Below are 14,191 nucleotides of genomic sequence, written 5' to 3' on the forward strand. Positions count from 1 at the left end.
TAAAATGGATATAGGTGTTATTGGGCCAAAAACAAGGCCAGTAACAAGGGTGTCCTTTCAACTGATAATAATATAATAATAGCAGATTAGGTTATTCTACTAAATATATAATATTTGGGCCCATCACAAGAGTGTAGTTTGTTATAAGGTAAACAAATTACTAGTTTCATTTCTTGATTTTAGAATACAACTATATCATATGAGATTTGAGTGAGTAGAGAGGAAAAATAATGATGAAAGCTAAGTAATATATTAAAATTTGGGTGTTTATTGTTTCTAGTTTTTTTTTAAAACGGTTTCGGTTTGTGTTTTTACAAAAACCATTTTATTATCCATTCACAATTTTGAAGAATGTTTGATTTATCGTTTGCAATCGACAATTATAACAGTCATTTTGTTACAAAAGCAAAAACAGAGCTCCCTTAAACAAGAGTAAGACAAGAGAAGAATCTAATTAGTCTCTAATTCATCTTTGGGAACTTTACCTCTTGATAAATCTTTAACCATAGAGATATAGAGAGATCAATGGGATGATAATTCATATTCAGTTTTTGATTCTCTCATTCTAGTTCTTGTGAACAAAGCTAATATTCGTAATTCATAGATATTAAGGTCTAGATTGTTATTTTTAAGTTTTAATCTATGAAAAAATCACCTTTTATGCACTATATTAGTACTCCCTTGTCTTGAGGTAAGCTCAAATAAATCTACAGCGAAATGAGTTACTAGATCGGTTACCATACTGCAGGGAGTGCTTATGAATAAATATTGTGATAGATAGCTTGAATTGTGGTCTCTTTTTGAAAATGTATATTTTTTTGACCTTTATATTAAACTAAAAAATGATTCAGTATACAATCTATAATCTTGTCAAACGCACATATCTGCAGCAAAAGCAGCTCTACAAGTGGCGTCATTCCATCTTTCGCAAGCATGACTCGTCAATCAAGGTGAATCGCTAACCCAAATTATACATTTAAAGGATGACTGATCGTGATTTTTGGTTACTATACAACTCTTTACTCGAAACTTTGAGATTTGTCTGGTTGTAACATTTCAAAGCTAGAGAATTTTATTTGTTTGATGAATTATTCCAATCTGATAGAGGAAACAAGAAACTAGTAATAGCTAATTGGGTTGTGGGGCTACTTGGTTCTGTTGAGGGACAAATAGGTCGTGAAGAATCCTATTGTTTATTGACTTCAGAGTCTGTGTTGCTTCGTTATATTCTTTATCAAAGAGAGACTTCCGCAAACCAAAAATGTTACACTCTATCGCTTCCCTCCTGATCTCATTAGCCTCGGAAACAGTCTTCCCACACCTCAACTTCTCCTTTGATTGCTTCAGCTGTTCTTCAATACTAGACATAAAATCCCAGTCACATGTAAATATTGCTTCTCCTCTGAGAATCCAAACAATGATATTTTGAGATACGATTACATAATTATAATTCCACAAAGTTGATATGTCCAGTCTCAGGACTGACATGCCATTAATATGATATACTCCATTCTTGGGTTCAATAAATTTGAAGTAGACATAATGAATGACGTTAATCATCCTTTCCAGCATGGGACTATCATGACAAAAGACACTTCTTGCTTCTCTTCATAACTTATACCAGAACCACAAATAATGTGAATGTCATCACACGTCAAGAACATGGATTGAGGCACCAATATCGAAAGCTCAACTCTTAGTCTCATAACCTCCTTCTTAATTCCTCCCCGAAATTTAAGGAGAATGTAGGGGCAGTGACATTATCTCCATATCCAAAGTCTCACCCAAAATAGGCCCAAACTATTCGCTAAGAATCTTATTTTGTATCACTCTTGGTGTTTCTTATCCAGCTTCTTCATCAAAGTGATACTTCCAAAAGTGAAAAATGCTAGACTATATCGTCTCACTCGCAAACCCATTGGCCACTGAAACATCCTTAGCGGACCTCAGCTCATCCTCTAGATTCTTCAGCCCTTACTTGTATCTCTTCAAACTTCTAAGATAATAGTTGATCATCAAAAGATCAATCTTTTGTTTTGAGAACCAGAAAAGGCGATGCAAAGTTATGATTCAGCAGACGCACTCAGTCCATGTTGTCCTGATAAGCTTCCACTTGGCCAACTTTCCGTCAGCATTCTGATATACTCCATTCTTCATTTTGATATCTCTTGAGTATACATAATGAATCACAAGAAGAAACCTTTCTATCATATGCTTCCACTCCGGCAGTACATATCTCCACAACCTCAAGCAGAACAACAACATAGTACATATATTGAATACACCTTTGGGTCAGAATAGATGGCTTTGATGATGGATCTTATCTTCGTCAATCTAGTCTATTGCGATTAGGCCTTTACTGATCAGATTTATGTGATAAACCTCTGACAAAAAATGATAATAAAAGTTCATAACTAGCTGTTATCTAACCATGGAGACATTTAATGAAAACAACATGTCGCAATATATAAACACACACAATTAGTTCCCGCGAGTGCGCGGGGTGTGGAGCACCAAACGTTAATGTCATCTCGGACATTTCAGACTTTTTTTAGTCGACCTATTTCAAATTTTTTTATCCACCACAAATCATTATTTACAAAATCCTGTAAGAACTTTAAAAATAAATAATTTTGTAACTAAAAATTTTTATAAAATTTTAGAGTTATTCATTTTTTAGAAAAAAAAACAGTTTATTACAATTCTATATTTTTTGAAATTAATATTGGGTAAAATAAAGAAAATAATTTAATTTATTGTTCGTATAAATTGTTAAAATTTTTAATCCGAATTTTATATCTCTTTCTTTACACTATTTGATTTATATACTAACAACTACTTAAGTAAACACTAACCAACCCATAAACCTCAATTTTTGAACATGAAAGCGCTAATAACGGTAATGATATCAATCAAATCATTATGAAAATAAGATATGAAAATATCAACACAAATAAATTCACCGGTTATTTTTGTATCAACCTAATCAAGGAGTTGACTTCCAATATTTCATTCATCACCATTGTAACACAACGCATCAACAACATTATGCCCATAATATTAATAATGTAATACATCACGCATGACATAGAACTGTAAAATATGGAAGGGAATCACATGAAGAACATGCAAAATTAACCTTACATATATATCTCATGCAAAAATAAATGAAGTGAAAAAGGAAACTAATAAGTGAATGTAAATGTAATTAAGTGAAAATATTCATTTTTTTCCTTTGTACATATATATTTCCTTTTTTCTTTCTTTTACCAAACAAAATATTCATTTTTTTGCAACACAAATATTCAATTTTTTTGTCAACATATTATAAATAAACCCTATGAACGGAGACGTCTAAGGGCATCTGCATCGGGCGTGCCTTGGGCCGTCCCTTCCTCTTTATTGGGTCGAAAATAAATCAAAATAAAATTAAAATGGGTGGGACGGGCCGTAATTAAGGGACAATCGGGCTCGTCCCGAAGGAGACGTGGCAACACGGTATTGGACGATGGAAACGACGAAGGGACGGTCGTTTCGGCTCATTCCCATTCCTGAAATTGAAATCGCAAAATCCAAAAAGGAGAGCTCCATGGCGATGAACTGAAGCATCGAATCAAAGATCGATCCTTTCCAAACGAAAGCGAGGACCTGATCTCCTCACTCCACCTGCGTCTTCTCTCTTCCACTGGAGTCTCCGTTGGTGTGTCTTTGCCAATCGAAAGGTCGCAGCTTCCAATCGAGAGGTCGCAGCTTTGAAATCTCAATCCACTTCCGTTCGATTCCGCTCCTGTACGCAAGCTTCTTTCCTCTCCAAATCCTCGGTGAATCGTCCCAATCTCGTCAAGGTACGGTCTTCAACTCGTAGATGAAATGGTTAGAATCTAGGGTTTGGAATAGAAAAAAGCTTATTGATTTACATGGTTCGATTGTATGATTTGTATCTTTGTAGGCAGAGAGATTGTTTTCTTTAGATTATATGCGTGATTCGTAGCTAAAAAACAGCATCCGTTAAAAACTTTTGTGGTTAGATCCTGTAAGAAAATAGGTTGAGTGATTTCTATATTTACAGTTTGATATTAACAAAATAGTGTGTGTCTCTTTGGTAGTGTGTGTCTCTTTAGATCCTGCTCGTTTTGTTTTGTGCTGTAGTTTAGTTTTCTTTCTGCTATCGTCTGAAACTTGGTTCGTAATTCTTTTTGCCTTGCCATAGTTATGTTTCTGCTATCATCTATCTGCCTTGCCTGAGTTTGTAATTCTTTGAGTCTTAGTTTTGTGAAACTTAAAGACACTTGCGTGTATTTGAAAGACACAAGTTGTTCGCAATAGACTAGGATTATTATTGATGATGTTGTTAGGAATTACTGCTTAGTTACAACTAGTCTAGTTTGTTTGAAACCAAATCTCATTATATTAATGATGTAGTTAGGAATGTTAGATAGCTTTTCTCTTCTGTAATAAGTTTGGATTAGACAGTTCTTGTTCGGAGTTAGCCATTTATTTGCGTTTGTACTTTGTAGTCTTCAGTTCCTCCTATAAAATCAATTTTCTCTTCTCACTTCTTTCATCTCACTCGCTTTTCTCATATATATCTCTTCTCTTTTCTCTAATATATCTGTTTTCTTTTCTCTAATATATCTCTTCTCTTTTCTCTAATATATCTCTTGTCTTTCTCCAATATATCTCCTCTCTTTTCTTACTGCTATGGATCCAAATAATATTCATAGTCAGAGCTCTAGTTTATTAGGACTGCTTCAGAGTCAACAAGGGAGCGTTTACCATGGTGGTATTAACTTTGGTGATTCTCAACCTATCCCGTCATTCAGTTCACAACCATCTCAAGTACCACCAGTGCCCCGTGGTGTTAGACGCAAATGGGACCCGGCTGATGACGAGGTGTTGATCAGTGCGTGGCTCAACACCTCTAAAGATGCAATTGTAGCAAATGAGCAGAAGTCGGGGACCTTCTGGGATAGGGTTGCTCATCTCTATTCCTCAAGTCCTCATGGATTAGAAGATGGTGAGAGAGAGAGAGAACCCGGGCAATGCAAGAAAAGGTGGCATAGAATAAACGATGACGTTAACAAGTTTTGTGCCGCATACTCCGCAGCAGAGAGACAGCATAGAAGTGGTGAGAGTGACACTGATCTTCTAAAGAAGGCGCATGAGATCTTCTTTGCTGATCAAGCTAAGAAGTTTACTCTTGAACATGCGTGGTGTACGTTGAGATTTGAACAGAAGTGGCTTTCCCTTAACGTACCTAAAGCTGGCAACGGTGAGAAGAGGAAGAATGTTGAGACAACGACACAACCTTCCACCACCGACGGTGTCGTTGATGCTGAGCGGAGGCCAGAAGGAATCAAAGCTGCTAAGGCTAGAAGAAATGGTGGTAAAGGAAAGTCAGTGTCAGACTATGCGAGTGTTTGGGAAATGAAGAAGGAGGACTGGGAAATGAAGAAGGAGGACTTGGAGAGGAAGGAGAGACTGTCGAAGTTAGCTATACTTGACACTCTCCTGGCCAGGACTCAACCATTGAGTGAGGCTGAAGAAGATGTGAAGAATAGGCTCTTAGCGGAGTGTTTCTGAACAATTAGAGCTTCTAAACATTAGTGGCTTAAACTTTTAACCTTTTTATTCTCTGTGTAATGTTTAATGTATGGATCCTTTGCTTTCTGCTCAATGTTTTATGTTTTGTTATGTTGTTCGGTGTTAAGTTCCCCTAAGTGCATTTTATTATTAATATTAATGTAGTTTGCTCACCTCAAAACGCTTGCTACTTTTTATTATTCTCTATGTATGATTAATATTAATGTACTAAAAACGCTTGTTACTTTTTTGCAGGTTTACTAGAAAATGGGGCGCTACAGCTATAGCCAACCATCACAGTCGGGGGATATGTTTGGAAACAATGCAGACAGTGAATACTCCGAGACGGAGGATCTAATCCGACGTGATCAAGCTGAGCTAAGCTTAGAACGTCGTTCATCCGTCATATACCCTCCACAACCGGAGGTGGAGTTCGGGTTCCCGCAGGTTTGCTACTGTGGTTCTCCGCCACAGCTTGTAGCGTCTAGAAGTATTAATGGTGAAGGTAAGACAACACACATTTCACAATGTAGCTAGTCATCAGTTATGTCCGAAATGATAATTGATGATCCGTGTGTGATACAGGTCGCTTAGTATACACTTGCGCGAATAAAGACGACGGAGAGTGCCATGTATGGAAATGGTGGGACGTGGCGGTGATGGAGGAGATGAGAGCCAGAGATAGACATGTCCTCCAGCTGGAGGAAAAGGTAGATAACCTGTCCCTTTTGAGTGACTATGATAAGTTATCTTCCGTGTGTGATAATGCTAAGGAGAAATCTGTTTGTAGTGATGGGTTTGAGTATGTCGTGTGTGCTATGGTCGTTGTACTAATTTTAATAGGGTTGGGGATTATGTATGTGTAATGGTTTAGGCAGGGATGGTCGTTGCGTCGGTTTAGGCAATGCGTTTTCGTTGTTTTTTTTAAGCCCTCGGATGTAATCATTTTCAGACATTGAAAACTTGTGTATCAAGTTTGGACCGTCAAACATGATCATTGTACTTGTACTCGGATTTATGTTTTATATCTACATGTATGTTTTCTATTTTTCCATATTTCTGCAATGTATGTTTTTTATGTACCTAAAAATCACATGTATGTTTACTATCCACCTAAAAATCACATGTATCTTTTCTATCTACCTAAAAATCACATGTATCTTTTCTATCTACCTAAAAATCACATGTATCTTTACTCTCTACCTAAAAACCATACCTAAAAATCACATGTGAGGATCCTAACTACCAAGGTCTATAAATAACAGACTTATTTTGATTAGAAAAAATGCAAAGCATTCTCTTCTCTTTAATTTACATAGCATTTACTCTCTTGCGAAAATTTATCAATGGCTTCCTCCTCTCATTTTCATTACCACCAAGACGATCACCAACCTGATAATGAAGATATATTCGAAGACTTATTTGAAGACATTGATGATTTACTAGAAGAAAATGAGCGTGTACCACGTAATTTTATCGACAGACATCGGGAGGAAGGTCAAGATATGTTATGGAATGATTATTTTAGCGATACTCCAACCTACCCGCACAATGTCTTCCGGCGACGGTTTCGAATGAACCGGACATTATTCATGCGTATTGTGCAGCGTCTCTCCACAGAAGTACGGTATTTTCAAGAAAGAGTTGATGCAACCGGGCGGTCTAGTCTTACTGCACTCCAAAAATGTACCGCAGCAATTCGTCAATTGGCTTATGGTGTTGGAGCTGATGCAGTGGACGAATATGTCCGAATGGGTGAAACAACTGCTCGAGGATGTTTGCACAATTTTGCCGCCGGAATAATCCGCTTGTTTGGCAATGAATACCTAAGACGTCCCACACCGGAAGATCTGCAAAGACTACTATACTTTGGGGAGCAACGTGGGTTCCCAGGGATGATTGGAAGCATCGACTGTATGCATTGGGAGTGGAAGAATTGCCCCACTGCTTGGAAAGGAATGTATTCACGAGGAACCGGAAAACCAACGATTGTCTTAGAGGCGGTGGCATCATATGACCTCTGGATATGGCACTCCTTTTTTGGAGCTCCAGGTACTATGAACGATCTTAATATTCTCGATCGATCACCCGTTTTTGATGACGTAATTAACGGAATAGCACCACAAGTTAACTTCTATGTTAACAATCATCCGTACAATTTGGCTTATTATCTCACGGATGGTATTTATCCAAAATGGGCTACATTTATTCAATCTATCCGACTACCACAAACTCAGAAGCATTCTGTATTTGCTCAAACCCAAGAAGGTGTGCGAAAAGATGTCGAGCGTGCATTCGGAGTCCTACAAGCTCGGTTTGCCATTGTTAGAAATCCATCTAACATATGGGATAAACGAAAAATAGGTAATATTATGAGAGCTTGTGTCATACTTCATAATATGATTGTCGAGGATGAACGATCGTCAAGAACTCAGTACAACATTGCTGAATTTCGAGAAAGAGAAGAGGCGGATACCTTTACCGTCAATAATCCGTCACCTCTCGGCACTCCACTTGAACGTCGGACGAACCTTCGGAATCGAGAAACCCATCAACGTTTAAAAAATGATTTGATTAAAAATATATGGAATAAATTTGGACATCTTCCAAATAACATATAGTTTCTAAGTTTCTATCTATCTTATTAAAACTCAAGTACAAAATTGGAGTGTTTGGAGACTTGAATAGGACTTTTAAAAATTTGGAGTGTTTGGAAACATGGATTGCAGTCTTTTAAAAAAAAATATTTTTGTTTGAAAACAAGGATAGTAGTATTAAGAAAAAAAAGTAATGGGCTTATGTTTTTTTAAATTGAAAGTTATCTAGGCCACTTTTAAAATATACCAAAATGGGTCAATCTAATTCCCTAAAACAATTTTTTCTAAACTAACCATAAAACAAAATTTAAACTTTATATATATATTTTAAATCAAAATAATAATTTAAATTTGATTTATATCAAAAATTGATTCAAAAATATACATATATTCAAAAATGGATTTTTACTAAACTATTTTTCAATAACCATTATAAAAAAATATTGTCAATATATATAAGAAAAATATAATACAAAGCCCAATTTGAAATACCAACTCAAATTATGGTTTTCATATTTCATATTAAGTTTTAAAAATATAATATATGTAATTATTTATATGATGGTATGTATAAAATACTATTAATTATATGATTACTTATATGATGGTACATATAAAATACGATTAATTATATGATGATAAAATACGATATATAATAATGACTAGGGATAGGCTTTTGGATACCCATACGGGTTTAGTTCTGATCGGTTTGTATTTTGAGTTTTCGGGGTCAAAGATTTCAGCCTTATTAGAATGTTTCTAAATTTTGGTTTGAGTTCGATTTGGATCTTTGCGGGTTTGGTTTGGGTTTGGATAACTAATTTAAATTATTTTTAAAGTCTTAAATCATTATATATTTTAAATTTCTCAAAATGTATAAATAAAATATTATATTACGTATAAATTTGAATAACATATGTCATAATACTTAAGCTTAACATATCAATTGGCTTGATTTAAAATTTTGGATACGAAATCAATAATTATTTTAAGTATTTTTGGTGATTTAAGTATACTTTAACTATTTCAGATATTTACTTTTGACTATCTATATATATTTTCAAGTATTTAAACCAATTTAAAAGTATCATTTTGATGTTTTATATACGTTAAATCTAAAAATAATTAATATATATAAGTATATAAATCTATTTTTAGATAAATTCGGATACCCAAATACTTCGGTTCGGATCAGATTCGGTTCTCTAAATAACAAAATTTTGAATAATTAGAATATTTAATCAATTTATGTTTGGGTTTGGTACTATATCTTTGGATCGGTATCGGTTATGTTCCTCGGATTCATTTTTCCAAATTCTAATAATTACATGAAAAACAAATATCAACATATTTTTAAAAATATACACCCGCGCGCCTGCGCGGGTCAAAATCTAGTTTGTATTGGAATAAATGTTTGTTTGTTTTTTTAAATTATGATTTTGTATTTTTTTTTTTTGTAATTTTCTTAACATTTCAATTTTAATGTTAAACTTCTATCTTCTAAGTTTTAATTAAAACTTCTTTACATATATTATCACTTATTCAAATAAAAAAATTAATTAAATAATAAACTAAGGGACAATCAAAGTCCCACTAATAATCCACTTAGTCCCTTAGTTTAGGTCCCTTAAAATAAAAGTTTAATTAAAAATGCTAAGGGACTTGAAACACAATCCCACCATTGTGGATGCCAAACCCTACATAGTAGAGAAAAAAAAGAAGCTATCATAAGTAAAGTCTTGGAAAGATTCCAAGAAGATGGAGGACTCATTTTTATTCATCACTGTAGAAGCGGAAATGAATCCAGAATCACTCCGAAAATGGCTGTCCATTGCAAAAGAAGGAAAGACGACGACGAAAGGAGCTCGACATTTCTCGACGAAGGCGAAGAAGCATCTCTCTGCTCTCGGTTGGCGTTTCGCTTACGTTCGCAAAGGGGTGTCACGAGAGCTGCGCTACAAATCTCCCGAGGGTAAGTGGTTTAACTCTTTAGTTACAGCTTGTGGTGCTTGTCTCGAAGATGAAGACGACGACGACGACTCGAGTACTCAAGAACAAGATGATGATAACCAAGAAGCGCCTGCTTCCGGTGGTGTACCGAAGAAGAAGAGAACGAAGGTTTGTGATACGGCGCCGGACAAGAACCGCTCTTCTCACTTGGCCAAGAAGATTCTCAACGAACAGGAGAAGACGTCTGATGAGTCTAGTAAGCTAACGCCAAAGCCAAAGCCAAGGTTTGGGAAATCGAAGAGGACGAACTGTGATGTGTGTTGTGTTTGTCATCTTGGTGGAGAAGATTTGCTTCGATGCAATGGTTGTCCTTCGGCCATTCACCCTGCTTGCTCCGGTTTGCGGTCGATTGCTCCCGATGAACATGTACAGGATTGGTTCTTCTGTACTTGTTGCTGCTGCGATATCTGTAATCAAAGGAGAACACCAGGAATCATCAGCATGTTATTGACTTGTGAGCAATGCCATAGAAGATGCCATCGAAATTGTCTTGAACCACCTGAACCTTTAATTGATTTGCCATGGTTCTGTAGTTCACAATGCAGCAGTGTCTTTTCCGCGCTTCAGAAACTCCAAGGAACTAAGATTGCATTAGTAGGCGACGAGGGTTTGGTCTGGAGTTTGATCAGAGTTCCTAATGACGGTGAACAACAACAGCTGGATTCTGCTGTTAAGATGCTTCAACGGTCGTTTAAGCCTACACCTGACCGTTTCTCTGGGAGAGATCTTGTTGAGGAATTGATATTCAGCAAAGACTCAGATGGCGTGGGACGCAAGTTTTACACGTTTTCAGTTGAGAGGAATAATAACCCTATCATTGTGGTGGCAATGAGAGTTGGCAAAGATGTAGCTGAGATCCCTTTGTTGGCGACACTGACTAGAGATTCTTATGACAGGATAAGTAGCATGTGTAGAGCACTTATGGATGAGTTGGAGAAGCAAATGTCTGAAATTGGAGTTCGTAGATTGGTTTTACCGGCTTTGGCAGATGATGTGCACACTTGGACTCAGCAGTTTGGGTTCTCACATATGGAAAGTTCTGAGAGGTTGGAGCTTCTGAAACATGGATTGTTTGATTTTGTTGGTACTGTAATGTGCCATAAGTTTCTCAAGGAAAGAGAAGAGCAAGGAGAGTCAAGCCCAACCGGTGGAAACCAATCCTGATACCTTTCTGTGATGTATATTGATTGCTTCTATGTGATGTATAGTGTGGAATTCTGTTTTCACAACTCTTATAAACTTCATGATAATGGTCTCAATCAATAACTGAAAACAAACAACGCATAGTTTACACTTTTTACGGCTTTATGATTCTTTCTTTATATACACATCAAAGCATATTATTCTTCAAAGACCACAGTCAAAAACCTGGTTCATGCGGAGATAATAAGTTTGCTCACATGTCTGAGTGCAGACCAGAGCTACAGCTTCTTGTGTCGGACGAAGATGATGATGATGATGATGATTCTTTTGTCCTGAATCTGGAAACTATTAGCCTCGCCATATTCTCACCAGCCACTGCACTTGTCTCCATTGTGCTAGCCGCGTTTTCAAAAGCATTCACATAGTACAAATGATGATCATCTAATATGAACGGTGCAAAAACTTCAGGAGCGTGGTACTTTGGATATGCACCCCAGTCTATGCGGACGGTCTCGGTTCTCGCACTGTCACATGAACAAGAGAAGCAAGTCTAAATGAAACTGAAGAGATCTAAGTTAGTAATGAATCTGACACGGGGTGTGATGTAGCTACCTGAAGAGCTCATCAAGCAATGAATCTGATGCTGGTTGTCGTGTAAACATCTTGTATGTCATATCTGTTGCACTATACTTCCTTAGTATCGAGATGCATGAGAATGGAATTAGAGGATCTTCAAGAGTTCCCACCAAAGCTGGAACATCCGAAACTGATTTCATCCCAAAATATCCCTTTATACATAAAGAAAACATCAAGAATTAGTTGTGGAGCCAAACAAAATCATCATCATCACTAACACCACAATGATTTACACACTTACAGGGTTTAAAAGTCCCCTCACGAATGTTGCGTGTGTGTGCTGTAACTCCCTCTTGGGAATTGAGATCGCGGGTGAGAACTGAATATCCACCTCGTCTAACGGTGTGGAAACCACCGTGACATCACACTTGAAGCTGTTTCCTTTTGCGGACTTCAGCTCGTAGTAGTCACCAAGGTGTGAAACGGATTCGATTTGCTCGTTCAGGTGTAAGGTAACATCCGAATGATTGATCAGCTTGGCAGCCATCTGCCAGTTCCCACCTTCAACAGACCATAAACCTCCACCAGAACCAGCCAAAGAAACTGCACCTGCTAGTCCACTGATAAGTACACTCTGTCCATAATTTATCCTCGTAATAACCTGAAAAAAATTGATTTTTTTTGTCAACAGAGGAACCATGTCGCAAGTAAGAGAGTAGAATGACTCACGGTAACAAGCTCGTTGACTAACAAAGGAGATAGCTGAGCTTCGGATAACTTCTCCTGTAGAGTGACCTTAGTGAGATTGTACAAGCCTGACCATTTAAGCATCCCTTCAACACTGTCGAAGACAGGTCTTGACTCTAGGCTTTCATAGTACTTCAAGAAGTTATCAATCATACTCTACATGCATAGAATGTACACATCAGTTAACACCAGTGTTCTAAAAATAGGTGCCTAGTTGGCAAATTCGACCTAAACCAAACCAATTTTCTAGAAAATAGGCCTAAACGGTAAAAAAATCGGTTTAGACACCGGCTAATCAATAATCTCATATAAACCGTCTAATTAAACAATGGTTAACACAAGTCCACACATAGGCAAGACTAAGGCTCCCAACGGTGATTGCGGTTTGAGCGGTGCGAGACAAGTGGTTCAACTGCGGTGTGGTTTTAACAGTTATAAAAACGTATAAATATATATTATATGTAGAGAATTTTGTTATTGTTAATTGCGGTGCGGTTGTAAACATTTGAAGCCTAAGTCACAGGAAAAATCATTTTCATTAGGTTACCTCAATGAAGTGACTCATTCTCAACAGTGAGAGCCCGTAACGCACAAACAGGTACACATCGTTAACCCAAGAGACGATCTTATCCACAAACGGAATTTTGACGCTCGAGCCGAACGTCTTGAATACGAACCTCTTCCCATCCCAGATTCCCACCGCGCTAGACTCTTCGATCGCCGTCGGCGATCGAACCGTCAGATTGAACCTCTTCACGAAGTCCCGCGCGTGGTAGTTTTTCGGGTGCAGAATCGAGCCGCCGGCTTCGAACGTATCGCCGGAGACGGTGACGGTCCTCATGCGCCCGCCGACTCTCTCGTGACGCTCGAACATCAGGATCCGGGATCGAGACAAGGCCGTGGATGCAGAGTAGTTGCGGAGGAAGTGAGCGACGGATGAGCCTCCGATCCCGCTTCCGATGATACATACAGTCGGCGGAGATTCATCCTCGACGGTTGTTGAATCGCCGGAGCAAAGTAGAAGAGTCGGCGAGAGGAGAGCGAGGAGGAGGAGAAGGGAGACTGTTTCCGGAGAGAGATTCATCATCTTAGTCATCCCTCTCTTACCGATTCTACATTATTCGTTTAAACCATAGTCTATAAACCATATTGTATAGTGGGATTATAGTTTTAGTCGCTCTCTTAACTATTTTGATTAATATTCGATAGATAGCATTCTAATAATTTTGGGCCTTACATAAAAACAGACTTTGGGCCGGCTCATTAAGTAACAGCAAATATATATCAAGTAAATCGTCTAGATCAAATCTTCCTTATCGACATGATGTGAATTTCATTTGTCATAATGCAGATGAAACTAATGTTTTCATGTAACACTTGCGGAACACCATCTCCCCTTCGTATAGCCAACAAACATGGGAAGGAAGTTCTTCTCATGTCCATCACAAGGCTGCAACTTCTTCGCGTAAAAAATCCATGACTCACGGCTTCCATAATTATTAATACATTTTAATTGTTCTTGTGAATCTCTAAAT

General features: G+C 37.4%; 4 protein-coding genes across 4 annotated transcripts; 3 read left to right on the plus strand and 1 right to left on the minus strand.

Moving 5' to 3' along the window:
* The first annotated feature begins 14 nt into the window (after positions 1–14).
* On the plus strand, positions 15–11,491 carry LOC103873810 (increased DNA methylation 1). The gene is made up of 2 exons (XM_009152210.3): positions 15–950; positions 9,970–11,491. Exon 2 carries the CDS (start codon positions 9,978–9,980, stop codon positions 11,352–11,354), a length of 1,377 nt encoding a protein of 458 aa, XP_009150458.2. The 5' UTR covers positions 15–950; positions 9,970–9,977; the 3' UTR covers positions 11,355–11,491.
* On the plus strand, positions 948–7,154 carry LOC103848417 (glutathione S-transferase T2-like). Its single transcript, XM_033273416.1, has 2 exons — positions 948–6,088; positions 6,169–7,154. Exon 1 carries the CDS (start codon positions 4,702–4,704, stop codon positions 5,581–5,583), a length of 882 nt encoding a protein of 293 aa, XP_033129307.1. The 5' UTR covers positions 948–4,701; the 3' UTR covers positions 5,584–6,088; positions 6,169–7,154.
* On the plus strand, positions 6,930–8,145 carry LOC117126122. Its single transcript, XM_033273529.1, has 2 exons — positions 6,930–7,897; positions 7,995–8,145. The coding sequence occupies exons 1-2, from the start codon at positions 6,930–6,932 to the stop codon at positions 8,143–8,145; spliced, it is 1,119 nt and encodes a 372-aa protein (XP_033129420.1).
* LOC103873809 (farnesylcysteine lyase) lies at positions 11,396–13,820 on the minus strand. Its single transcript, XM_009152208.3, has 5 exons — positions 13,204–13,820; positions 12,639–12,812; positions 12,211–12,570; positions 11,946–12,121; positions 11,396–11,857 (listed from the first exon to the last, which is right to left on the minus strand). The coding sequence occupies exons 1-5, from the start codon at positions 13,750–13,752 to the stop codon at positions 11,587–11,589; spliced, it is 1,530 nt and encodes a 509-aa protein (XP_009150456.1). The 5' UTR covers positions 13,753–13,820; the 3' UTR covers positions 11,396–11,586.
* Positions 13,821–14,191: the final 371 nt, after the last annotated feature.

This window comes from Brassica rapa, chromosome A06 (genome assembly GCF_000309985.2).
Source record: "Brassica rapa cultivar Chiifu-401-42 chromosome A06, CAAS_Brap_v3.01, whole genome shotgun sequence".
In the NCBI taxonomy this organism is placed as follows: Eukaryota; Viridiplantae; Streptophyta; class Magnoliopsida; order Brassicales; family Brassicaceae; genus Brassica; species Brassica rapa.

Coding starts and splice junctions, on each gene's coding strand:
- LOC103848417 (XM_033273416.1), top strand. CDS start 4,702: ATGGATCCAAATAATATTCATAGTCAGAGCTCTAGTTTATTAGGACTG.
- LOC117126122 (XM_033273529.1), top strand. CDS start 6,930: ATGGCTTCCTCCTCTCATTTTCATTACCACCAAGACGATCACCAACCT. Junction 7,898..7,994: donor TTCGGAGTCCTACAAGCTCG/GTTTGCCATTGT, acceptor ATGATTGTCGAG/GATGAACGATCGTCAAGAAC.
- LOC103873810 (XM_009152210.3), top strand. CDS start 9,978: ATGAATCCAGAATCACTCCGAAAATGGCTGTCCATTGCAAAAGAAGGA.
- LOC103873809 (XM_009152208.3), bottom strand. CDS start 13,752: ATGACTAAGATGATGAATCTCTCTCCGGAAACAGTCTCCCTTCTCCTC. Junction 12,122..12,210: donor TGAGGGGACTTTTAAACCCT/GTAAGTGTGTAA, acceptor TTATGTATAAAG/GGATATTTTGGGATGAAATC. Junction 11,858..11,945: donor TTGCTTGATGAGCTCTTCAG/GTAGCTACATCA, acceptor TTCATGTGACAG/TGCGAGAACCGAGACCGTCC.